This window comes from Psammomys obesus, unplaced genomic scaffold, assembly GCF_907164565.1.
Source record: "Psammomys obesus unplaced genomic scaffold, mPsaObe1.curated_primary_1811, whole genome shotgun sequence".
Taxonomy (NCBI): domain Eukaryota; kingdom Metazoa; phylum Chordata; class Mammalia; order Rodentia; family Muridae; genus Psammomys; species Psammomys obesus.
Genome location: NW_026594377.1, coordinates 963,827 through 989,700, shown reverse-complemented (window position 1 = coordinate 989,700; position 25,874 = coordinate 963,827). Strand labels below are relative to the sequence as shown.

General features: G+C 49.6%; 1 protein-coding gene across 1 annotated transcript; it reads right to left on the bottom strand.

Annotated features, from left to right (window-relative positions):
• Window positions 1-358: 358 nt before the first annotated feature.
• On the bottom strand, window positions 359-25,537 carry Slc25a42 (solute carrier family 25 member 42). The gene is made up of 8 exons (XM_055618678.1): window positions 25,482-25,537; window positions 9,357-9,469; window positions 6,737-6,842; window positions 5,869-5,894; window positions 5,241-5,407; window positions 4,645-4,761; window positions 4,124-4,275; window positions 359-2,402 (listed from the first exon to the last, which is right to left on the bottom strand). The coding sequence occupies exons 1-8, from the start codon at window positions 25,513-25,515 to the stop codon at window positions 2,095-2,097; spliced, it is 1,023 nt and encodes a 340-aa protein (XP_055474653.1). The 5' UTR covers window positions 25,516-25,537; the 3' UTR covers window positions 359-2,094.
• Window positions 25,538-25,874: the final 337 nt, after the last annotated feature.

Sequence of the window (25,874 nt, the reverse complement as noted above, 5' to 3'; positions counted from 1 at the left end):
CATGATCCGTCTATAATTCTGGTCTCAGAGAATGTCTTACAGCCTCCTCAGGCTCCGGGCATGCACAGTCATACATTCATGCAGGCAAAGCACCCATATACAAAATACTTTTTTAAGGTGTCAAATAGTGGCCAGTTGGTCATGGCACACAGCTTTAATCCTAGCACTTGGGAGGGAGGCAGAGGTGGGTGGATCTCTGTGAGTCCAAGGCTACGCTGGTCTACAGAGTGAGTTCAAGGACAACCAGGGCTACACAGAAAAGCCTGTCTCAAAAAATACTAAATTGTTTTCAGCCTGTTTCAGGACTAAAGTTCACAGTATGGGAGAGGGTCCAAATTTGAAGAAGTGAAAAGCAGAAGTTATTTAAATTTTTATTAAATATACTCTCTTGGCACAAATCTTTAAAATATATAAACATTATATATAAACAAAGTGTCTTCATGGCATCAAAATAGAATTCCGTACTAGACACTGACCATGGAAGAGGGCAGCCACAGAGGCCAAGAGCCCCCCAGGCCAGAACCTACTTGGGAGGCATATGGGGAAACAAGAAGATCAGGAACCCATGACACCTTCAACTCTCCTGCCCAGCCGGCTGCCCCATGTCGGGCTTGGCCCAACCATCCACATGGCGCTACCTGCTGGGGTGGCCCAGGAGCCTCCTGGTGTGGGGTGCATAGCCTCCATCCCAGTATGGGGGCCAGGCAGAACACTCAGAAGAGGACAGTCTCTCTCAGCTACCACAGGCTGCTGGGATGCCTGTCAGCCATCTGCAAAGTAGTCGGGGATGTGGCCAAGAATCACAGGCACAAGGTAAGAAACACTGAAAGAGCAAGGACTGCAAGGAGGGCTGAAGACAGCTGGGGTCAAGCCATACTGCTCAGGTCCTACATGTGAGATGCTGCCGTCCAGCTATGCAAACCTAGCTCAGCTGAGCCAGAACCAATTGCACAGGGCAGCGGTTTTGTGTGTGAAGATCCGGGGCAGGACAAATGAACACTAGAAACTAGAGGCAGGAGGATTGCTGCAAGTTAGAGGCTAGCCCAGATAACTGAGGAGCAGGCTAGCCAGGGCTTCTGACTAGGTAGAACTGTCTCAAAGGCTCTAAATCAAGAACCCCAGACATCAGGAGAGACCTTAGATTCCCATGACACCTAGGAGACCACAGGGAGTTGTCCTTGGGGTCAGCTGGCTGATGGTTGGTCCCCAGGTGCCCTGGCCTTTCTTTACTTTCCAGGCCACAGATACCTCTGTACTCATTCACATAGGAAAGGCTACCCATCTTAGGCCTTACTTGGCCTAGCTGAATGACTGTCTCAGTGGGGACCAGGAACCCACAGGAGGCCCAGAGTTCTGGGTTGGGCAGTTTCAAGAGCTTGAGCCCTACCTCCATGAGTGCTATGCATATGAGAGCCTTTGGGCCTGCAAGAGGCCTGGGTGGTGTGCTTTGGGGTACACTCCCAGGTGAGAGACTTCCACATGAATATCTCCAGCGGGGTCTGTACCTGACCCCTTGCCTGGTGGCCGCAGGGCCTCTTGGAAAGGTTACAAGCCGAGTAGCTGGCAAAGGTCTGGTGCAGCCCTCAGGAATGAGATGGGCACAGTACTCTAGGGAAAAAGCTATGTGAGCAAGAGCAGCCATCTGTCACCTGGAGAGGATGGGCAGGCATGGTGGAGGACTGAGGGACACAGGTACGGCCACCACTGAGCAAGCTGTGACCCTCCAGAGTGTGGCTTTGAAAAAAAGGCCATCACATCTGCAGGCCAGGCATGGTCATAGCAACAAGGGATGGGCTCTGAGCCCAGTGTGCCAATGGGCACTAGAATCAGCAGCAGGTCAGAGGACACAGGGCCAGGAAGTGCAGTTGACCCCTTAGGGGCCTTTGGGTAATGGCCCTAGGAGACTCACCAGCCACTAGCAAGGAACTGAAGGGAGGGGCACAGCCAATATCCATCATCACTGTCACACCCTGAGGGCCAGCACCTTGCTATGGGGGTCCTGCAGCCCCAAGCCAGGTCCCGTCCTCAAGGCACCACCAGCACATGGCTGCATTGCCCTCAATCCGCCAGCTCACCGTCTACTGTTGTGTGGGTCTAGCTCTGCAGCTGGCGCAGCAGGATCTGCATGAGGTCAAAAGTGGTGAAGCTGATTCCCACAGCAATCGGGCCCTTCAGCCAGTTCATGCTCAGGCCCTTGTAGAGGCCCCGCACCGCACCCTCTTCACGTACGATGGAGCGCAGCGTGCTCAGGATGGAGCCGTGCTGGTGGCCTGTGACACCTGCCGTCTGCATACGCCGACGCACCACATCCAGAGGGTAGGAGGCTGACTGCCCGATAAGGCCAGCACAGGCCCCGAAGACCATGCGCTCAAAGGGGTAGGGCTGCGGGCGGCCACTGTACTCTGCAAGGCAGAGGTCACATGAGTGTCATGCTTGCAGAACCTAAGCCCCAGTGCCTGGCTACCCTCTCTCAAGTTTCGTGCTGGGAAAGGGACCCAGGGGCTCAGGCATGCCAGGACAATGCTCTGATTCACACTCAAGCCTAACATAAGACATGTTTTGCAACAGTGAGACTTACAAGGTCATCCAGGCTACATGTGTAGTAGTTTCCCCTCATCTATGGGGGTATAGGTCCCCGTCCAGCGGTTCTCAGTGCCCCATCATCTGTGGGGGCAAATTCCAAGCTTCTCCATGGATACCTGAACTCTTAGAATACAGGCTATACGGCTTTCTCCTACCAGGAGGACGGGCCTGACTTCGGTAAGCTAATGAGGACTGCAGCTGCAGGGGCAGCTGTGTGGGTGTGGTCTCCATCCTGTGTCCTGCAGGGGCTACGGGGGGGGGGGGGGTAGCATTTACTGCTCTGTTGAGAGCCAGTGCCTAGCACAGCCCGAAGCACAGGGAAAGAACAGAGAAGTGTGCTACTGTGCGTTCTCAGGTCACGGCGGCCAGGGGTCACTAACCACCTGCTGCAGGCACAGCACAGGCTGCAGAACCTCTAAAGGACAGGTTCTATCAGTTGGCTGGTCAGTTGGTGTTCTATGACAGAGTCTCACTGGATAGCCCAGGCTGGCCTCCACCTTGTGCCCATCCTCCTGCCTCAGCCTCCTGAGTGGAACAGCAGGCACCACACCCAGCTAGACTGAAAAGGTTCAACATCCTGCATTTGTGCCGGTGTCACTGTTGCCAGCTAAAGGCGGTGTGCACAGCGTCTCCGCATCCAGGCAGCCTGCCTTGCTGGAGGGTGAACTGTGGGAGATGGTGCAGATTCCACGCAAGCACTGACTGCACCACTGCACAGAGGGGACGCAGGCACCATGCACTGGGGTCTGTGAGGGCCCAAGAAACTGTCCCCATAGATAGGCCGCTATCTTTCCAAACAACTGAGCTTTTGATACAGGGTCTTGTTATGTAGCACAGGCTGGCCTTGAGCCTGCAGCAATCCTCCTGCCTCATTCTCTGGAACAGTTAGATCACAGGTGCACCCACCACTCCTGGATTCTGCAGCTATTTCAGGAGTGGTGCCCACAGACCCAGTGAGAAGCTTAAACTTCCCCAGGTATTTATTAGTTAACAAAGTACTGAGGTTGGGGGTAGGGGCTGCTGCCTGTCTGCAAGAGTGCAAGAGGCTCTGGGTTTTCTCCCTAGCATATTATGACTGTAAGGGGGCAGGCCTGGGAAAGTTGGAGGAAGGAGGCAGATGTTTGTTTGTTTGTTTGTTTGTTTTTCAAGACAGGGTTTCTCTGTGTAGCCTTGGCTGTCCTGGACTCACTTTGTAGACCAGGCTGGCCTCCAACTCACAGCAATCCACCTGCCTCTGCCTGCAGAGTGCTGAGATTACAGACATGTGCCACTGTACCAGGCTTGAAGAAAGCACAATTTAAAGTCTGCTACAAGGCAAACTTGAGGCCATCCTGAGATACATAGTGAGACCCTTTCTAAATCACTGAATAAAAACTAATGAACACATTAAAAGTTATAATCTAAGCTTCTGGGTTCCACTGGACATAGGGTATTTTGAATTGAGCACTGAGTCCCCTCCTGACCTCATGTGGCTCTGAATGATGTGGGGTCCACAGAGACAGCTCCCTGAAGTTCCATCTCTCCTCTCATCTCTCCTTACCTCTGTGCAGGCTCTTCAGTGACTCGTAAGTAAAGAAGCTGAGTCCCGCATAGGGAATGACACCCAGAACAGTGGGTGTGAACCCAAAGTACAGGGTCTTCAGCCCTTCTTCTCTTGAGATGCGAATGAAGACGTGAAAGATGTTGCTGTACCTGCCAGGACCATGTAACAGGACTCAGTGTCTGCATACCATCACTCCTTCCATCTAGGACAGAGTGAGGGGACTCCATGGAGACTATACCTGCCCTGCCTCCCACACTGCAGTCACTGGGCTGGCACCAGGGCCTTGTACATGTGCCAGGCAGGTGTCCTGAGCTGCTAAGTACACCAGGAAGACCTCAAACTCATAGAGATCCATCTGCCTTTGCCTTTCATTAAAGGTGTAGGCCACCACAGCCAAGCTACCCTTAGGTGTTTTTAGAACAAATGATGCTTTCTGGAACCCTGCAGATCTCACACATAGGAGGGTCCTCAGCGTGTACCCCCACATATAGCAGCATGGGCCCCATGGCAGGACTCACATCTCTTTGGGTGTCACAGCCATCCTTGCTCTGACCAGGTCCAGAGGGTATGTGAGGGAAGCAGCGGTGGTTCCTGCCAACGCGCCAGCCAGAAGGCGGGGCCATGGGGGCAGTGCTCTGTGGACAGGCAGAATAAATTGAGACCTGGGTAGGAGCAGCACATGCCCACCCCTCAGCCTGGGGAGACACAGAGGAACATGAGACCCAGGAGGGTCCAAAGTGACTGAGCTTATGGGGTCACTTAGACCAGCAACAAATGCAATCTCCTCTCCCTCCCCATCTGCATGAGTGACATGTCTACTCCAAGGCTGGGCTACATCGTGCCCTACACACTTGGGACTCAGCTCTGGGGAGAGGAATAAGCTAATGAGAGTTGAGAAGATGGCACAGGGCAGTGACATAGAGGAAGGAATGGAGGGTAGGGTGAAGGATGCGGTCCCTCCTGGAGGAGGGGTTAGTGAGGGGCAGAGCATGGGTGAAGAGGGCAATGCAACAGAAGCCTTAAAGTGTGTGTGTGTGTGTGTGTGTTGGGGTTAATGAGTGGGCCTCAGTGAGGAGGGGTGGGGCCAGGCGGGCAGGGGCCCAGCAGGCCTTACTCTCCACGGAAACCATAGTAGCGGCCCAGGATGCGCTTGTATTCCTCGTGTGCGCTGAACTGGATGGCAGCATAAGGAATCACTCGCACCATGGTGGCCGAGTTCCCGCGCCATAGACTGAGAAAGCCTTCGTTGAGGTAGGTGAAGTAGAGGAGCCGGAAGGCCTCCTGGGGAAGACAGGGAATCAGCACCTCTTTGCCACCACAGGCCCTGAGCACACCATGCAGGGAGCACCTCAAATGCAGACGGTGGTGGTAGCACCCCGCTCTGGGCTTGCTGGCCTGTAGCAGCCTAAGCTGTGATCACGAGGAGCTTCCAGCACCCGGTTCTCAGTCCCCCTCAAATGCTGCTATGATTGACAGAAATGGATGTTGCAAGGCTGGCTGGGAGCTGGGCACACCCTGCATAGTTGTTGGTCTGACAGGGTGGCTTTCAAAAGCAGTCTAGTGGAAGGGGTTGTTTAGAGGTAAGGCGCACAGAAAGATAGGCTTTGAGGTCCTACCCCAGAGGTGTGTTACAGTGGCAGGACAGTAGCTTCAAATGTCCTCAGGAGACCTATGCATGAAGGTCTTCTTGGAAACCTGTTCTCCCAGACCACCCCATCCACCCAGTTCCTGTAGCAGCTCACCTTGGCAGAAAATCTTTTTGAAGACACTGAAACAGACAAAAGCACAGAAGATCATGAGGTGTGACTACCAGGTTTCTGGGTCTGCAACCCCCACACTCAGGGCTGGGGCCTGCACTTGGGGCTTCGTGGGGGTGGTGGACAGAATGTGCTGGGGTGAGGAGAACCTCTGGTGTGGCCAGCGGACACCCCGTCCCAGCCCCTTTGTAAAGCCTGAGCACATCTTCATCCTTTAGCAGAAAACCGACACCTAGGGCCGAGTACCACACCCATGCTCAGACAGCAGGTGATAGGGACTATGATCCCTCACAACAGATGGCTTGCCATCCCATCCATCTACTGACCAGCCAGGGGACATAGTAAGTATGAGCACCCCTACTTTAAAGCACACTGAGGGGTAGCAGTGGTGGACAGCCCCCTTTCCCAACAGCTGATGGAGGCTGCCACCATTTGACCATCAGCAGGAGGCTCAGCCTTGCTCAGGCCTGGCTGGCCCTGACGCAGTTTAGCACCCAGAGAGGAACATGGGCTCTGGGATGTGTCCCCCAAAGTTACATCCATACCCTCATCCAGGTCTCTGGGTTTGAAAACAAAGTCTTTGTGGGTGTGGCAGACTCAAGGCACACAAAGGTGACCCTAAAGCAGTGACTCCAAAGAACATAGGGGCTGGGTGTGCTAGCAAACACAAGTGATCACAGCACTTAGGAGGCTAAGGCAGGAGGACTGTTGCAGATTCAAAGCCAACCTGCTGTACAAAGTGAATCTGAAGCCAGCCCGGGCTCAGGATAAGACAGTGTTTTGGGGCAGTGGGAGAAAGGAGGCGGTGCCTGGCAGCCTTCACACTGTACAAGGGCAGGGGCATGGCTGTCACCTTGGAAGATGATCTTGGTCCGGTCCAGGGGGGCTACTGCTGTTTTGGCAAGTGCACCGGCCAGGGCTCCAGACAGCAGGGAGCTGAGCACTTGCCTGTGGTCTCTCTGCAACAGAACACAAGATCAAGGCCACATAGAGGCGAGGAGCGGCTTACCAGAGGGCCAAAACCCAGAGAAGCACCAAGAACCTTTAATGTTTGTGTTCTCTCATGCACCCATGTGCATGGAACCTGTGTGTGTGGAGGCCAGAGGTCAGTGTCAGTTGTTCTCCTCTATCACTATTTTTTGTTTCTCAGTGGATCTGGGGCTTACTGGACAGTCAACAAGTTCTGGGATCCTCCTGTCTCTATGTGTCCCTGCCCTAGCATGGGCTCACAGACGTGTGCACTCACGGTTCCATGTAAGTCTTGGGGGTCTGAACCCAGGTCCTCATACTTGACACTTTTTTTGGCTCCATCTCACAGACATCCTCCTGCTTCTGCCTCCTGAGCCACGTAACCATCATTTCTCCCCACTCTGAGACGTGGTCCAGACTTTCCTCAATCTTGCAATCCTCCTGCCTCAGCCAACAAAGAGGAGACAACAAGTGTGCACTACCATCTCTGGCTCACCTCTTTCATGGTCCTCATTCAGCCTCAGTGTTGTCAGAAAACTTGATTGGACTCGTGCAGTTAGCCCCTGGGAGTGAGGGTGACAATTACCCCTGCAAGTTGTCCTGAGCTGTTCTTCCTACTTCCTGGTTTGCATGATCCCCATGTGCAAGCTCCACCTCCCCATTCCCACCCCTTGTTCATATAACTGCAGTGTGGCACTTTAGAGCCAATTTTTAAAATTTGTTTTTTGATTTTTTGAGACAGGTTTCTGTGTGTAGCCTTAGCTGTCCTGGAATTGCTTTGTGGACCAGGCTGCTCTTGAACTCACAGAGATCCATCCTCTGCTATCCAAGTGCTGGGATTAAAGGCATGCACCACAACCGCCTGGCCAATTTTTTCAAAATATTTATTTTATTTTATGTTCACTGGTGTTTTGTCTGCATGTAGGTCTATGTGAGGGAGTCAGGTCCCCTGGAACAGGAGTTATAGATAATTGTGAGCTGCCATGTGGGTGCTGTGAGTTGAACCCTCCAAAAAAGCAGTCAGTGCTCTTAACCACTGAGTCATTTCTGCAGCCCCTACAACCATATTTTTTTTGGGGGGGGGGGGCGGAACAGGGTTTCTCTGTGTAGCCCTTGTTGTTCTAGAATTCATTATTTAGACCAGGCTGGCCTGAACTCACAAAGATCTGCGTGTCTCTGCCTCCCAAGTGCTGGGAGTAAAGGCATGCACCAGCACTGCCCAGCTGAGATTTTGGGGCTGAGATCGTAAGTGTGTACGATGTGCTGAGCTGGTGATTGTCTCCTATATGGAGCTACCATAAAGGCAGACAAGTAATGGCCATTCCGCAATGTTGGGGATCCAATGACCAGTAGGGGGTGATGTTGAGAGTTTAGTGGCTAGCAAGGTTGGGTTCCAATAGAAAGGGGTAGTGGTGAGCGGTGATTGAGAGAGTTCACTGGTAGTGGTGCCTTTGGTGAGTCCTGAAGGATCTCTGGAATGCAGATGGCTGTGTACAAATCTTTTAACTTCCGTCAGGCCTCTAAAGAACTATGCCTAAGTGCCCCATTTGTGACCTCCAGCTGGCCCTGGTGAGTGCATCCTCTTGTCCCCGTGGCAGTCCCAGGTGCCTCCTGTAACTCAGGGAAAGGTTAAGAGGATCACAGGGTGCTGCCAGCTCAGCCACTGACCCCATGGACTTTGAGACTGTTGGTGTAGCACCTGCCAGGCCCTAGGGAGGCCTGTAGGCTCCATCAGCCTGTTTTGGGTCCAGCAGGAGGGCAGCCATTAGTGGCAGATGTCCACAGAGAACAAGGGTGGGCCAAGCTGACTGTTCTGCTGTTGCTAAGGCTTTGAGATGGGTCTTGTTTACAGCACAGGCTGGCTTGGAACTCACAATCCTCAAGCTTCAGACTCCTGAGTGCAGAGGACAGATGTATTCTAGCATACCCAGCCCAACTCTCACTTTCTGAGGGACAGTCTCCTTCAACTGCAGCAAGAGCCTCAGGGATGAGCCTGCCATCACTGCTCTGCATTCATCAGCTCTCCAAGTGCCTCCCCTAACTATGGGTAGGGAGTTGGCATCATACCAAATGCTGGGCCTGGCTGGATCTGTGCACCAGCCTGAGGTTGATACCTCAGGCAGCAGACATCTTCCTGTGATGCATCATGATCCTTGCTTGCAGTGACATAAATGGGTACCTGCTATGCAGAGGGAGTAAGGATGGCAGGGACTGTAATATGTTCTTCTGGCCCAGTGGGGATCCCAGAAATCATCCTACAGCAGTGGTTCTAAACATGGGGGTCCTGGACCCTTGGGAGGAGCATCAGATGATCCTTTCATGGGGTGGGGGTGTCACATATCAGATACTTACATTATAATTCTTAACAGTACTAAAATTACCGCTACACAGTAGCAATGAGATAAGTTTATGGTTGTGGGTCACCACAATATGGGGAGCTGTATTAAAGGGTCATAGCATTAAGAAGGTTGAGAACTGTCCCTCAGAGAGATGGCACTACTTGCCTTTGAGGAGACGGCCCCAGATAGGACAGCTTCGGCATCCTCGCGCAGGTGCACAGAGCCTTCCTGCACACCATTACCCATCCCAGGCGTGCTGGACAGTGGGAGGCTCAGTCCTGAGGAAAAAGAAGGTCTGGTGAGATGAGCTGGACTCAGCCAGATGGCAACGGTCCAGCTGAGGGTGGCTGCTGACTTCCCAGGCTCATCTAGGCTGGCTCTGATGGCCTTTACCTTACCTTACTTTACCTCTTGGCTCTCCATCCCCAAGAGGGAAAAGATGTCCTTGACCTTAGTCAGATTCTGAGGCCACTATACCCTGGGTTGATGGCTTCATCAAAGCAAACGTTCTTTTCTGTTACTTGCATATGACCATCACAGAAGTCTGTTTTTCTGAACTAGTGCTAGCTGATCAGAAAGGGTAAAAGTTCTGTCTGAGGCCACACAGCAGGGAGGAGAAGATCAGGACACCCTTCTGACTATCACCAGCATGGCATGGCAGGGAATGGAGGTCAGGGGACCCATATGCTCAGAGCCATCTAGCACCAGCCCCACTACCAGTCTGGGGTGGTCTAAACCCAAGGGCCCCATTCATGGAGACATGATTCTTTTCCTCCTATGCCAGCTGCTTGTTCTCTGCAGAGAGAAGTCACGTGAAGCCTTGTTCCCTGCATTCTCCCTGAGCAACCACCTGTGCTCAGGCCTCATCTTCTCAGGCCATTGGATCCCAGGGGAGCAGGGAGAAGAACAGTAGAGATAACACTGTGCTCCAGTGTTCTCTGAGGTCTCAGTTTTGCACAATCCAATCACCAGACTTGGTGGTGCCTATGACCTACGAGTGTAGGAGGCTGAGGCAGGAGGACCTGAGCCCAAGGCCAGTGAGCTTAAGGTCAGCCTGGGGACAGTGAAAAGTAAAAGAGGGATTTGGGTGGCTCAGGAGAGAGCACTCGCCTAGAACCATCAGTGTGGAGATAGGGCCTAGATTGCTCATGACTAGCCTAGCATACTTGGGGCTCAAAGCTTAATCTTCATTGTGGAAAAATATCCAATCAAACAGGATGGGAGTGTGGCTCAGGAGGAGAGCTTGTGTGTGCCTGGCAAATGCTCCCATTTGTGTCTGGAGCACCATTTCAGGACCAACAATTGAAAAGTACAAATAGCTGGGCATGGTGGCGCCTGCCTGTAATCCTAGCACTATGGGAGGCAGAGGCAGGTGAATTGCTGTGAGTTTGAGGCCAGCCTGGTCTACAGGGCAAGTCCAGAACAGCCAAGGCTACACAGAGAAACCCTGTCTAGAAAAAAAACCAAAACAGTACAAGTAAATGAAATAATGTAACAAATCAATACAGTACAATGTGATGATGAGTAGCTCTAGGGCAGATCTGCAACATTAAGGACAGCAACAGCACTGGCTGTTAAGCCATATGCTCCCAACTCTGCCTTCAATATGGGCCTGAGCCTGAGTCCAGGAGAAACAGAATACACATCCCTGGCCCTGGGTGCTATAAGAAAGCAGGTTGAGCATAATGGTGCATACCCTGAATCCCAGCACTCAGGAGGTAGAGGAAGGCAGATCTCTGAATCTGAGGGCAGTCTGGTCTACATAGTGAGTTCCAGGACAGCCAGAGCTACATAGTGACAACCTGTCTTGAGCAAACCAAAAAAAGACAGACAGACAGACAGACAGACAGATAGATAGATAGATAGATAGTTAGAAAGAAAGCAGGCTGAGCAGGCCATAGGGAGCAAGCCACTAAGCAGCATTCCTTCACAGCCTTTGCATCAGCTCCTGCCTTCAGGTTCCTGCCCTAACTTCCTTCAGTGATAGCCTGGGACCTGAGCTCTAAGCTGCAATAAACCTCCCAAGGGGCCCTGCTGTGTACAGAAAGCCATACTTGAGAACCATCAACCACTATGCAAAGTGGGCTTATGCCATGGTGTGGACTGAGGATGAGATGGGGTCCCAAGAGGATTTGGAGCTACAGCTAGGCTCCACCTGCAGCCCCTTAAAAATAATAATTACCAAGAGGCTGAAGAGATGGCTCAGAGGTTAAGACTGCTTGCTGGCCACTCTTGCAGAGGATCCAGGTTTGATTTCCCAGCAGTCACATGTCAGTTCACGAACATCTGTAACTCCATTTCTAGGGGACTGGACACCCATTTCTGGTTTCAGTAGACACTGTACACATGTGGTGCCTATGCAGGCAAAACACCCATATACATCAACATAAAAACAAAATTACCGTAAAAAACCAGTGATGTAAAAAGACTAAAATGAGGGTTTGGGCTACATCTCAGCTGTAAAGTTCTGGCTTAGCAGTCAGGGAGCCATAGTTTCTGATGCCAGCACCACATAAAAGCAGGTGCAGCAAGGCATACACCTGTCACTCAGGAGACTCGGACATGGGGGTTTATCATGGGTTCAAGTACAGCCAGGGCAATAGAGTGGGGACCTGCCTCAATTGAATAAATAGATAAAATGAAAGTGACCCAGGCGCAGTGGAACACCTGTAATCCCAGCACTCAGGGAGGCAGAGGCAGGCAGATCACTGTGAGTTTGAGGCCAGGCTGTCCAGGACAGTCTACACAAAGAAACCCTATCATTTTTTTATTTTAATTTATTTTTATTAATTACATATTATTCACTTTGTATCCCAGCTGTAGCCCCTTCCCCCCATCCCCTCCCAATCCCACCCTCCCTCCTTCTTCTCCCATGCCCCTCCCGAAACCCTATACTGAAAAACACAAACAAACAAAAACAGGAAAAAATAAATAAAAGAAAAACAATAAAAGAAAAATGAATGGGTAAAATAAAGGCCAAAAAACAAACAAACAAACAAAAAACTATGCTAAATGAAGACTACCACCTCCTGGCCCGTGCCAAGTGTCATGGGCTGAGTTTCAGATGTCTGTGACTGTGTGGTAACTGGCCTAGTAACCTGGCTCCACTTGCCTTTGGGGCAGTATGAGCAGATAGAGCACAAGCAGAGGGTTAAGGGAGGTACCTTCTGGAGGGCTTTGTGCTAGCTGGTTTCCTTGGAGACCTTCTTGGCAAGGCTCACATTTACACTCACCAACCCCTCTCCTCAAACCCGGTTTCTGAGGCCTTTGGCGAAATGTTTCCCATGGCCTCTGTGTTGAGTGTGAGGTTGGGGATCAAGACATATATCACAGACAGGGCACAAGAGCAGCTACTGTCTGGCAAATGCCAGACCCATTCTTATCTCACCTGTTCTACAGACAGGGAGCTGGGGATAAAACTGAGAATGCATCTAAAATCCCCAGGAGAGGGGCTGCAGTCATGGCTCAGGGGTGGAGCTGTGCCAGGAATCCCCCAGCAAGGGGCTGGGGATATTGTTCAGGGGGAGGAGCATCTGTCTAGAATTCTCTAGTGAAGGACAAGGGTGTGAAGTGGGGTAACATCCTAGGCCATGGATGGCTGCCCCCTACTCCCCACCTGACTGTCAGCACCCTAAAATCTACAAAACAAACAAAAACAAAAACTGTTTTGTATGTGAGGAGGCTTCTGGCTTCCTCCTTCTGGAGGAGGGTAACAGTGACAGTGACTCCAGGTGGTTACAGGGGTCCATGGTTGCTCACTTACCCATGACTGAGGCATTTCCCTTATTTTTCCAAGCTCAGTCAAGCCTAGCACAGGACTCCAAAGCTGCAGATCTCCTACCTAGGGAGCCAAATCTTGTCCTAGAAAACCATGTGTTCTTAATTAAGCCTTCACTTATCCCAGAGGAGCAGCCATGGACGGTGGGGAGATGGACTTCAATTCCCAAACAGATAGAACATAACCCTGTCACAGGCAGTGTCTTGAGCAGCTCAGCACCCTGGATGCTGGCTCCAGCACTTGGGAAGAACAGCTCATGTCCAGGGATGGGGACAGAAGTCAGTGTCTGGATCACGTTAACCGGCCCCTGCTGTTGGCTAATGACACAGGTCACCTGGTAGAGGAAAGGGGAACCACACCTGAGGGACTGCAGCCAGGATCCCTATCCTTGGCGAGATCCCTATCCCCACCTCAGCTTGTTGACTTTCACAGGCCTGGAAACAGCCTGAGGGAAACAAGTCTGAGAGAGAATTAGAAACTAAGCTTGTGTGATTTTTAAAATTGTGGGACAGAAAATGGTGCTTAGTGGGAAGGTGATTTCCTGGTCTATGCAGTGTGCTGGCCTCCATCTCCTGCACTGCCAAACAGCCTGTCGCCCAGAACTGGGAGGCTGTTGCGGGAGAGTCAAATTCAAGGCTTGGGCTCTATATAGCAAGACTTTCTCAGGTAATAATAATCACTCTGGCCTCAGTGAGACACAAGACCTTGCAGGCAAGGAGGAGCAGTAGATGAGCCATCTGGTGTCTGAAGCTCCTGTCCTCAGGCAAAGCTGGGCGGGGTTAGCTAGAGATGCCAGGTCAGGACATGGTGTAGTCCCTGCACCCACACTGGGATGTAAGGAGTCTGGTAGAATGAGTGTGGCCATGTGTGGGGCTCTGCTCCCCAGCAGCAGTTAGGTCAAGTGGACAGTGACCCATGGTAACTTGAAAAGCAAACATGGGAACTGTCTGCAAGAGCTGAGGGTGTAGGCAGCTTGCTGAGCAGGCACCAGGCCAAATACAAAGAACATTGGCATTAGGCATGCTTGCGGTTTCGTAAACAATACAGCGGGCCGGCTCTTTGTTATTTATTTGCACTCTACGCTGTATTCCAGCATTTAAGGAGGGCACACTCAGGGTCTAGGTAAACAGCAGGGACCCGGGCTGAGGGTTTGATGACTTAACTAAAACCAAGCTCACATGTAACAGCAGATGGCAGTGTTGTTAGCTTGGCACTACAGCCAGGCTCTGTTGGGGATCTACTGATTATTCCTTTGTATTCTTCCCCAGTGATAAGCAGTTAGCAGTCACACACTGTGTCCAACCACCCCCATCCTGTCTTCCTGGATCTGTGTTATCTCCGCTCTCCTCTCCTTGGCCTCTGTTGCTGAAGACCTGATGCCCATGGGGACACTGGCTGTATCTAGTAGCCCTGCCCTTCTCCCAGTGCTGGACAGATTAGCCGTGCTCTTGCAGTGAGCCTGGGAGGACACAGCATAGGGTTTCTCTGGGTGCTCAGGCTTGGACCTCCTGGTTAAGGTAAGGTCAGAGTCTCTGGGTCAAGTGGCCATTTTGCCCTCTGTGCTCTGCTCTCTGGGATCACTTTGCTCTGGGGGTGGAGGTGAGGCCAGATGAAGTGCCAACTATGGAGTAGAGAAAACATTGGCCTAAATGACCCAGATATGTTTATAGGAATAGATATGTCTTCTATCCTGTTTGTTGTTTGTTTGTTTGTTTGAGACAGTTTCTCTGTGCAGTCCTGACTGGCCTGTAACTCACTTTGGAGACCAGGTTGGCCTCAAGCTTGGAGATCTACCTGACTTTGCTTCCCAAGTGCTGGGATTAAAGGCTTGTACCACCACCACCCTGTGATGTTTTTGTTTTTGAGACAGGGTCTCACGTAGCTTTGGATGTCCTTAAACTCCTGATCCTCCTGCCTCAGCTTCCTAAATGCTAGATTCATAGATGTGCTATACCATGCCTGGCTCAAAGTCAGTTTTATCAGTACTAGGGGTTGAACAGCTTCCTGGGTGCTGAGAAACTGCTGAATCACTGAGGTGTATGCACAGTTCTCCCCTACTCAATTTTCTTCTCTTTCAGACAGGGTCTTGTGCAATCCCTTGAGGCTGGCCAAAAACATGCTGTGTAGCTAAACACAGCTATAAACTCCTAAGCCTTCTGCCTCTACCTCCTGTGTGCAGGGATCACAGGCATACACCACCACACCTGGCTCATATTAACTTCTTTTCAGTGCTAGGGATGGAACCCAGGACCCACAGGTGCAGCAAGCACAATAGCTATGGGCAATCTTGCTCTTTCCCACTGTTTTACTCTGGCCATCCATCCGTTGCTTAAATGAGCAAGTGAGTGAGGAGTGATGTAGTAACAACTCACAGGTCAGATAAAGAGCACATGCTTAATCTGTGGGAGGCCTTGGGTTCCATCCTCAGCATACCTGACTGTCAGAGCCTGGCTACCCAGGGAAGCCCAACACCTGTGTCACTGCCTGAGAGCTGCAGCCACCCCGTCCTGTATGTAGAGGGGCACCTTCTCAGCGACAGGATCTCCAAGCATGCCGTGGGTCCTATGCTGACAGCCACTGAAGCCAATCACCATCTGTCCGCAAATGATAAGGGCTGCTTTCTTTCTAGATCAGTTTGGGACATCTGGCATGGTGGCTGTTGCCTGCTAACCCTGACTGCCTGCAACCTCAAAGACAGACAGGAGCTCCTCATTCTGTGCTTTGGAGACTATGATTGTACCCTGGCTGGGAACTCTATGCATGCCTCACAGTCACCCAGACAACGGTGGCCACAGCACACCTGCCAACCCAGCACTTGAGATCTAAGGTATAAATTCCAGGACAGTCTGGTGGGATACATGGCAAGCTCCAGGCCAGCCTGAACAAATTAGCAAGACTCTGTCTCAAAGACGAAAAAGTACTTAGACAAGTGGGGATACATATAGCTTGGGGGAGATTGCTTGTCTCACATTGCTTGTGTCTGGGTTCCATCTCTAGTACTGAAAAGAAAAAAAGAAAAAGAAAGGCCAGCCTGAGACTTTCCTTGAAGCCTGATGATCAGAGGTCAGTCTCTGGAACATACTTGGTGAGCCGAGAGAACTGACTCCTGCCAATTGGCCTCTGACCACCACACACATGTTGTAGCAACATACCCTCCCCAGTGGGGTGACATAAATAAATAATTGTATAAAAAGTCACTGCCCTGTGCTCTTGCCCTCATCCCACCCCTGTCACAGTAGACCAAGGCACTCAAGCCCCTATGCTGAGTCCCCTTTCACTATTGTTCCTCATCCCCAAAAGCCTAGGCCTCGCCACATGGGGTACGTGTGCTATGCACCTGCTCACTTAACAACTATCTACTTAGCAGGCAGGTGAGTTACCTGGACATTCTGAACTCCATATTTTTAAGCTCTGCTCTACTAGGAAAATCTTCCACATCCTCTGAAGCCTATCCTGAAAATTCCATCCACACTGTTTCTGGTGCTGAATATTTAAGAAGTGGCTCCCCTATCCCTTCTACTTGATTCCCACTTAGACTGGGGGTTCCTGGAAGGCCTAGCAAAGGCCCAGATGTGCAACACCTGCATGGTGCTTAAGCCTTTCCAGCCCTGTTCCTGCCCTTGTGCATGTCTCCATGGCAACCCAGTGCAGCTCTTCCCGCTGACCCTTCCCAAGGTGGGAGCAGATCAAGCTGCTGACAAGACAGAGGCCACATGTGAACTCACTATACCTGTTTTCCACTCTGTCACTCTTCCTGGGGAAGGGGTGTGTGCTGGTAAGTATGCCCACTTCAACAAGGAAGACCCTTTATAGCCAAGGGACCAAATGAGCATAAACCTCCCCAGCCCACTGCTCCCCTATCATCTTTCTGTTTGTTTGTGAGACGGGTAGCTACATACTATGTAGCCTTGGCTGGCCTTGAACTCAGCGATCTTCCTGCCACTGCTTCCTCATCAGTGCGACTAAGGGAGTGTCACCACACCTGACTTCTATATTTGAGAAAGAGTCTTATATACAGCCCTAAAATCAACTAGATAACAGAGGGTGGCCTTGAACTCCTGATCCTCCTGCTTCCACATCCTGAGTGCTAAGAGGCTACTTTTAGCTGTTCCCCGATATGTTTCAGTGCCATCTGCTCTGAAGAAAGGCCTGGGAGGCAGCAGATCGTCCTCCCAGCATGCTGGGAGCTGGCACCAGGACTGTTTTCCCCAGGGGGTGATGAGGGGACAACACACCTCAGAGGAGGATGCAGTGGCTGAGGGCCAGGGCCTCTGTGGTCCACCCCTGCACTGCACTGCTCGGCATTTCTCAGGCCAGCAACTACAGGATCCAGGGACCCTCTGGGCAGGATTCCTAATACCAGCCTAGACTTGCTGCTGAGATCAGCAAGTTTGCTGCACCCACCCACTCTACAAAAAGAAACACACCCGAACAAGCCATGAGTGGTCATTGGTGCCATTTCTCTTGTCCTATGTCCCTAAACAATACCATGTTTTAGCTGAGTACATAGCACTTACACTGTCAGATGACTTGTAGTCTTAGGACCTAGTGAGGTCAGGCCAGACATCCACAGCTACTCAGATAGCTACAGCAAGAGGACTGAGCACAAGTCCAGGGGCTGGAGGCACAGCTCCAAGATTAAGAGCACTAGTTGGCTGGGCATGGTGGTACACATCTTTACTCCCAGCACTCGGGGAAGCAGAGGCAGGTGGAGCTTTGTGAGTTCAAGGCCAGCCTGGTCTACAAAGTGTATCCAGACTAGACAAGGCTACACCCTGTCTCGAAAAAACAAAAACAAAAAACAAACAAAAAAGCACTAGTTGTCCTTGTAGACAGGGGTTTGGCTACCAGCACCCACATGGCACCTAACAACCATCTGTAACTTCTGTTCCAGGAGATCTGATGCCATATTCTGACCTCTGGTGGCACCAGGCATGTGGGAGGCACACAACCATCCATACACAAAAGAATAGAGATCCAGGCCTGGGCTACGGTGTGAGACCCTTTATCAAAATAAAACATAAAAAACAGCGGGGGTATAGCTCAGAATTCTATGGGAGAGCGCTTGCCTAACATGCACAGTGCCCTGGATCCCACCCCCAGAACCAGAGATGGAAGATATCTATGGGAGAAGGCAGGCATGGCAGCACATACCTGTTTCCAGCACTGGGAAGGCTGAGGCAGGAGTATCACAAATTCAAAGCTAGCTTGATGTACATGGTAGAATCCTTGTCAGAAAGAAAAGAAGGAAGGAAGGAAGGGAGACTGTGAAAAGGGAAGGAAAGGAGAAAGAGAGACAGAGATGAAGGGCTTAAAGATTTAGGAACCAGCACAGGACTCTGGAACTCCCCAGCATGACATGAGTAGCCTTTCTCTGACTGGATTCACTCTTTTTGTGTGCTTGTCTGTTTTGAGACAGGATCTCAAGCAGTCCAGGCTGGCCTCCCGCCAGGTACATAGTAGAGGATGACATTAAATCCCAATGTGGAGATGCTGAGTGCTGGAATCTCATGCCCAGCTGTCTTTGATAGGTTTTAGACAGGATCTCGCCATGTGGTCCAAGCTGACCTTGAATCTGTGGCCTCCTCTTGCCTGTTCCTCCCTACTGCTGGAGTCATAGGCATTTATACCCCCTTGCCTGGCTGAGCCCAGTGTTTCTGTCAGCAGGATGGCTTGTGGGAGAAGCAGCTAGCACACTTTCTGCTATAGGCAGTACCTGGTGGCTTTGTCCACACACCTCCTGTACTCACTCTCGATAGCTGCCATCACTACCATGCCTCAGGTGATGTGAGACTGCAGAGAGTTCTCTGTTTGGCTGGGAAGCCTGGTGGAGGTGCTGGCAGAACCAGGTCCCTCTGGAAGTTCAGGGAATAATCTGTCCCAGGCATAGTAGCTGCCAACTAAAACCTGGAGGGTTTTGGCTTATAGCTCCATCATTCCAGGAGCTTCTTCAGATCCTACTATCCCTCTCCCTCATAGGTGTCTCTGTGTCATCTCTTCTCATGAGGATGCCAGGTATGAGGTTCTGGACATCCCTAGATCCACATTGGGCCTCTTGTGTTTGTCTGCTGGTGATCCTGATCCACAGCATTTCAATTTTTTCTCTATGCACATAAACTTAGATAAAGTCTCATTTGTAAGTCAGTCTCCCAAGTGCTGGCCTGTGGCATGGTGCTCAGCTCACAGAGAAAGCTGAATCACCAATAATGAAAAAGCAAGACAGAATGTAGTAAACGTTGTGCGTATGTCCCCTCTGCTCCTCTCCACAGATTAAAAGCCCCTGGGATATGAGCACACTGCAAGATGGTCACAGCAAAGGTGCCTCAGTGAGAAAACAGATGTCCAACAGGCACATTTAAAAATAGCATAATGACCCAGGGGGGTCAACAGGGGACAACAGACTACTTCTCCACTCTGTTACTTGGTACTTTTTTCATATATACTTACTTTCTTTTCACACCACACAATACTTTTCTTTCCTTTTTATTTTATCTATTATCTATCTACTTGTTTATTTATGAAACAAGATTTTTTTTTTCCTTTTTTCGAAAGAATATTCTCTGTGTAGAGGCAGAGGCAGGTGTATCTCTGTGTGTTTGAGGCCAGCCTGGTATTCCAAGGGAGTCCAGGACAGCCAAGAGAAACCCTGTCTCAAACAAACAAACAAACAAACAAACAAACAAACAAGACTTCTCTGTATCCCCGGTTGTCCTGACACTTACTCAAGAGAGGAGGCTGGCCTCAAACTCATAGAGATCCTCCTCTATGAGTTTGAGGCATGTACTACCATACCTGCTTTTTTATTTTCTTTCTTTCTTCCTTATTTAAACACACACACACACACACACACACACACACACACACACACACACACATACACACACACACAGAGAGAGAGAGAGAGAGAGAGAGAGAGAGAGAGAGAGGAGAGAGAGAGAGAGGAGAGAGAGAGAGAGAGACAGGATCTTACTCTGTAGCCCAGGCTGGACTGGAATACTCTATCCTCCTGCCACAGCATTCTGGAATTACAGAAATGTACCACCACCACAACAGAATATTACTTTTCAGGCATTTAACACTTAAAATTAAAAATGCATTTCTGGGGCTGGAGAGCTGGCTCAGCAGCTAAAAGCACTGGCTGCTCTTTTAGAGGACACAGGTTCCATTTCTGGCACCCACATAGCAGCTCACAATCATTTGTAACTCCAGTTCCAGAGGATCTGACTCCCTCTTCTGGCCTCTGCTAGCACTGGACACACATGTGCATAAACATATGCAGGCAAAAAAAAAAATTGACATAAAATAACAAACAAACAGAAAAACCTTTTGACTCAATTTCTGAGTCCAGAGAGATGGCTCGGTGGGTACCTGCGCTTGTAAAAGAAAGGTGACTTAAGTTCTAGGTGTATAGAGGGCTCAAAGGTAAGAGAGGGGGTTGCTGCCAATTCTGATCCGCCAAGTTCCATCTCCATAGTCTACATGGTAGAAAGAAAGAACCAACTCCTACAAGTCTTCTGATCTCCATCAATACCTGCTCCAAGTCACATGTACCCCATCCTCCCACAGATAAATAAATGCATGTAATCTGAAACTTTTCAAAGAGGATTTGAGTTCAAATCCTAAGCACCCACAAGAACATTCAGGCATGACACTGTATGTACATAATTCCAATGTTGGCTCCTAGCAAACCTAGTCAAAATTCAAAATGTCAGGTTCAGTGAGAGACCCTGTCTCAAGGGAATAGGGTGTAACATGATGGGAGAAGACATCTAGCATAATGCTCCACATACCATGCACAGGTGCGTGCATACACCACCACCACCTCTCAACAGACACAAATGCATTTCTGGTGCTGGGGAGATGGCTCGGTGGAGGACATGTGCCACACAAGCCTGAGAACCTGAGCTTCAACACTGAGGAGCCCCGTGAAGCCAGGAGGAGTGGTAGGTGTGCATCTGTAATCCCAGTGGTGAGATGGGAAGTGCAGACATGAGAGTCCTGGAAATCAAGGGCCAGGTAGCCTATCCTACGGCGCTGAGAGCAAGGGGCTCAGTTTCAAGCTGAGGTGGAAGCTGAGGAGGACGCCCAAGGTGTCCTCCAACTTCCAGACACACACCATGACCTATGCACGTGCACTCACATGCAGAAATGATAAAAAAAAAATGAGTAAATAAAATGCATGTTTTTGTGTGACGATAAGAATGGAACCATGGCTTCACAGGGTTGGGCAGGTACCCTACATCTGTGCCATGCCCCAAGCCAAAAGCGAAATGATTATTTTTTCCTTTCCCCAACATAATATTTTTGCTAATTATTTGGGAATTTCATACAATGTACCCTAATCACACTCGCTTCCCATTCCTCCCAGGTCTACCCTCCCACCCTTGCACCCTTGTGACCTGTCCACCCCCCCCCCAATAATAATAAAGAAAAAAAAAACAAAAGCAAAAAGAAAAACAAAAAACAAAACCCCACCAAGTCCAATTTATGGCCCAGACTGGTGTTGAATCCAGTCATCTTCCTGCTTCAGTCCCTTGAGTGCTGGGATTACAGGTTTGGGCCACCATGCCTGAGTACAAAATGAACTTTTAAAATTAATACATTCATTTATTAACTTTGAAGACGATGTCTTTCTTTTTATTTTATGCATATGAGTGCTGGCCTGAAGGTACGTCTGTGCACACACGTGTAGGCAGGAGGCAGAAGAGGGTGCTGGCTTTCACCGGGGACTGGAGGCAGCCAAGCGTGAGTGCTGACGGGCTAACCCTGGTCTTCCAAAAATGTAGCTCTAGCTTATATCTACTTAATTTTTAGACAGAGCCTCACTACATCGCCATGGCTGGCCTGGAACTCTCTATACAGACCAGGCTGACCTCATAGACATCTGACTCCCTGCTTCCTAGGAGCTGGGGATAAAGTCATGCACAACCACACCAAGCCCTTTTATTTTTTGAGCCAGCCCGAGACAGGGTCTCATACGGCTCAGGCTGGCCTCAGACTACCTTGCAACTGAAACTGCTCTGAATGTCTAATTCCTCCTGCCTCTACCAAGTTCTGGGAAAACAGGCATGCACTACGTACCACATCTGGCCAGAGATACATTTTTAAAATAATCTCCCTTTTTATTATTTATTTTCATCTTTATTTTTTAATTTATGTAGGAGCATGTGAACAGGTGCCTATGGAGGCCAGAGGACAGCACACAATCTGGAAAGGAGTCACAGGCAGATGTGATCTTCCTTGAAGGTGCTGGAAGCAAGCTCGGGTCCTCTGCTAGAGCTGCCAGGTCTCTTAATCCTAGGCCAGCGTTCCAACCTCTGCAAATGCATTTTTTTTTTTAATGCCATTTATTTAGGGAGGGAGCATGTGGAGGTCAGAGGACAATTTAAGACACCATATGGATCCAGAGGATGGAACTTAGGTCATCAGGATGGCTGCAGACGCCTTCACCCACTAAGTCACTTCACTAGCTTTCAAAGAAATAAATATTAAATAGCTAGGCAGTGGTGGCGCACGCCTTTAATCTCAGCACTCAGGAGGCAGTGGCAGCTGTATCTCTGAATTCTAGACCAGCCTGGTCACTTCTATAGAGTGAGTTTCAAGGCAGCCAGGGATATGTATCCTGTCTCACAAATAAACAACAAATGAATCTGGGAGCATAGCTTCCTGGTAAAACACTTGCCTAGTTGTTATCAATCCCTGACCTTCTTTCCAGCACCAAAACAACAAACAGGTGAATAGTTCTTCTTATGTGTGCATGGGTATGTGCACAAGTATGCATACATGTTTGTGTGGGGTATGTACAGATACATGTGTGCCTGTGTGCATACACGCATTCATTTTACATATGTGTGTCCTTATCAGGTGCCTCCCTCGGTCTCCACCTCATTTATTTACTGTGTGTGTGCATGCCACAGTGTGTGTAGGATCAGAGGACAACTTGCAGGATGCCTGCAGGACTGAACTCAGGTCTTCAGGCTTGGCAGCCAGCATCCCTACCTGCTAAGACATCTTGCTAGTTAGTTTTAGTTTTAAAAATTATTTTGTTGCATATGGGTTTGCATTGCATGCATGTATGTTTATGTATCACTTGTAGGTAGTACCTAATGAGGCCAGAAAGCAGCTTTAGATCTCCATAGAACTGGAATTACAGATGGTTGTAAGCTACCATTCAGATGTTGAAAATTGAACCTGGGTACTCTTAACAGCTCAGCTATCCAGCAGTTCTCAGCCAAAGGGGATCGTGGACCCCCTTTGGGACTACCCCTTTGGGGGTCCCATATCAGATATCCTGAATGTCAGATATTTACACTATAATTCACAACAGTAGCAAAATCACAGTTATGAAGAAGCAATGGAACAATTTATGGTTGAGGGTCACTATAACATGAGGAACTGTATTAAAGGGTCACAGCATTGGGAAGATTGAAAAAAAACACTCATCTAGTATTATTTCTTGAACCTCACTGGTTTCGAGTTTGACATGTCAACCTAGGCTGTCAGGCCAGCAAGCCCCAGGGATTCACTGGTCTCCACCTCCCCAACCTGGGGTTCCAGACTCTTCTCTTCCATAGGCTCTATGGGTTGAACTCAGATCTTCATGCTTGCACAATAAGCACTTCCGTCAGCTATCTTCCCAGCCTTGCTATTGTTTTTCTTGGGTACCTTATCCTAAAATATCAAGACCCATGTTGGTGTGCTGTTTAGAATTGAGGTCCCATCTTCTGTGTTAAGAGGGAAATCAATCTCAGCACCCCCACTCCAGGACGACAGGTCACACTTTGTCTCCTCTCCAAGATTTCTCTTGGCACTTTGCAGAGAGGGACTGAGAGAGCACTGACATTGTATTATGAGGCCTGCTTCCTGAGCCAGGGCATTGAAGGGGACAGATCAAAGGTTCTCCAGTACTGCTGCTAACCTGCACAGGGCCAGGCCTGAGCCCTTGATCCTGTCCCAGATGGCTACTGGAGGAAGCAGGCCTTCCACTTTCTCCCTGACAGAACAATGGCCAGTTAGGCCCCTTGGCCTGGCCCTGGCAACTGCACCTAAACATGAAGAAAGGGGCTACTCTGCGGGGCTGCACAGCTGGGACCTGACCCACCCATGCTCATTCCCACTGGACCCTCAGAGGTAACAGCTTAAAGAGCCACCAGTGAGGCACCTGCGACTCATCTGGGCCCTGTGCAACAGGAGCCTGGGCAGATCCCACAGTCAGCTATCATCTTGCTTTTTTGATATCTGTTTTTTTTTGTTTTGTTTTGTTTTTTCTTGACACAGGGTCTCAAGTAATCCAAACAGACCTTGAACTTGTTATGTAGCTAAAGATGACCTTGAACTCCTAATATTCCCGTCTCTACCTCATAAATGCTGATGGTAGTTATAAGCACCAAACAGGTACTTCTGAGGTTTTTTGGTTGTTTTGTTTTTTTTTAAACAAGGTCTTACTATGTAGTCCAAGCTGGCCTCAATATTTTCTCAACTTCCCTCATACTGGAATTACAGGCTCTCACCACTATACTCAGGTGGTTATGATTAACTTATTGTTGTTTTGTTTTAATAGACTCTTGCTTTGTATCACAGGCTGACCTTGAGCTCAAGACCTTCTAGCCTCAGTCTCTCTGGTACTAGGATACAGGCGTGCACAGCATGCCTGACAATACTGATTTTTTGAAAATGGTTTCACTATGTGAACCATTTTAGTAACAGCCTTGGCTGTTACTAAAACTCACTATTGAGACCAGGCTGGCCCAAACTCACAAAGATCCATCTGCCTCTGCCTTCCAAAAGCTAGCATATACTGATTTTTTTAAACTACACATATCACTTATAAAATCAAAATTTAGTTGTATGTACAAATGCTATATATATGTATATAAAAGAATGTGTACAGAGGGGCTGAGCAGATGGTTTCTCAGGTAGGAACTCTTGCTGCAGGCAAGTGTAAAGAATCAAATTCAAATCCCTAGCACCCATGTAAAAAGCCAGGCATGGTTGTTGGAGCAACACTAGACATCATCCCCTGACCTCTGTTTTTGTACAAATATCTCACATATACCACACTCATACACAAAAGAACTATGCACACAACTCATACAGACACAACCATATATATAAGTATATACACCATGCACATATTAATATATAATAATATATATTAATAATACATATTAATATATATATTTAAGGCTGGGGTGAAACCCAAGGCCTTGAAAATATTAAGGAAGCATTCTACTGAGCTGTACCCCATGACCTTGCTTGAAATCGAATGGAAAGTCCCAAAGACTACAGTTTCACAGGAAAAGCTGAAGGTGACATGACCAGGAGGAACATTCTGGCACTGGCCTCAATGAAGGGAGAGACCACTGAGGGTGACAGCCTCACAGGAAATAAGACCTTTATTGATTTTCCACAACAAAGCACCATCATCCCTCTATGCTGCACACGTGTGAATGTGACTCAGGGGAACTAAAACATTTCCAGAAAAATCTTTCTTCCCCGACCCAGGCCCCTACCTTTTTGCATTGAAGCTTTAAGCAGTTGAAACATTAGCCTTCCCCAAGTCTGAGAAGTATTTCCGTACTGTTGAACAGCGGCAAGGAGCTTGGGCAGGTCATGGAGAGGGCCGGGTCTGACGGCAACAAACAGCGCCCCAGATGTTCAACACTCCCCCATCCCCCACCCCCGCCGGCCTCCACCCCCGCCAGGGCCTGGAGATACTCCTCTCCGGCAGCTACCTAGGGGCAGTCCCTTCCAGCTAAGCGTTTCCGGATCCAATCAGTCACGACTTGGGAGAAATGCCTTGGAAATGGGGTGGAGTGTGGTGGGGTTCCCCTCCTCCACCAGCTCCAGAGATAAACACGAGCAACCAGTCACTGAAAGGGGCTCGCAGACAGGGCTCAAAGGGA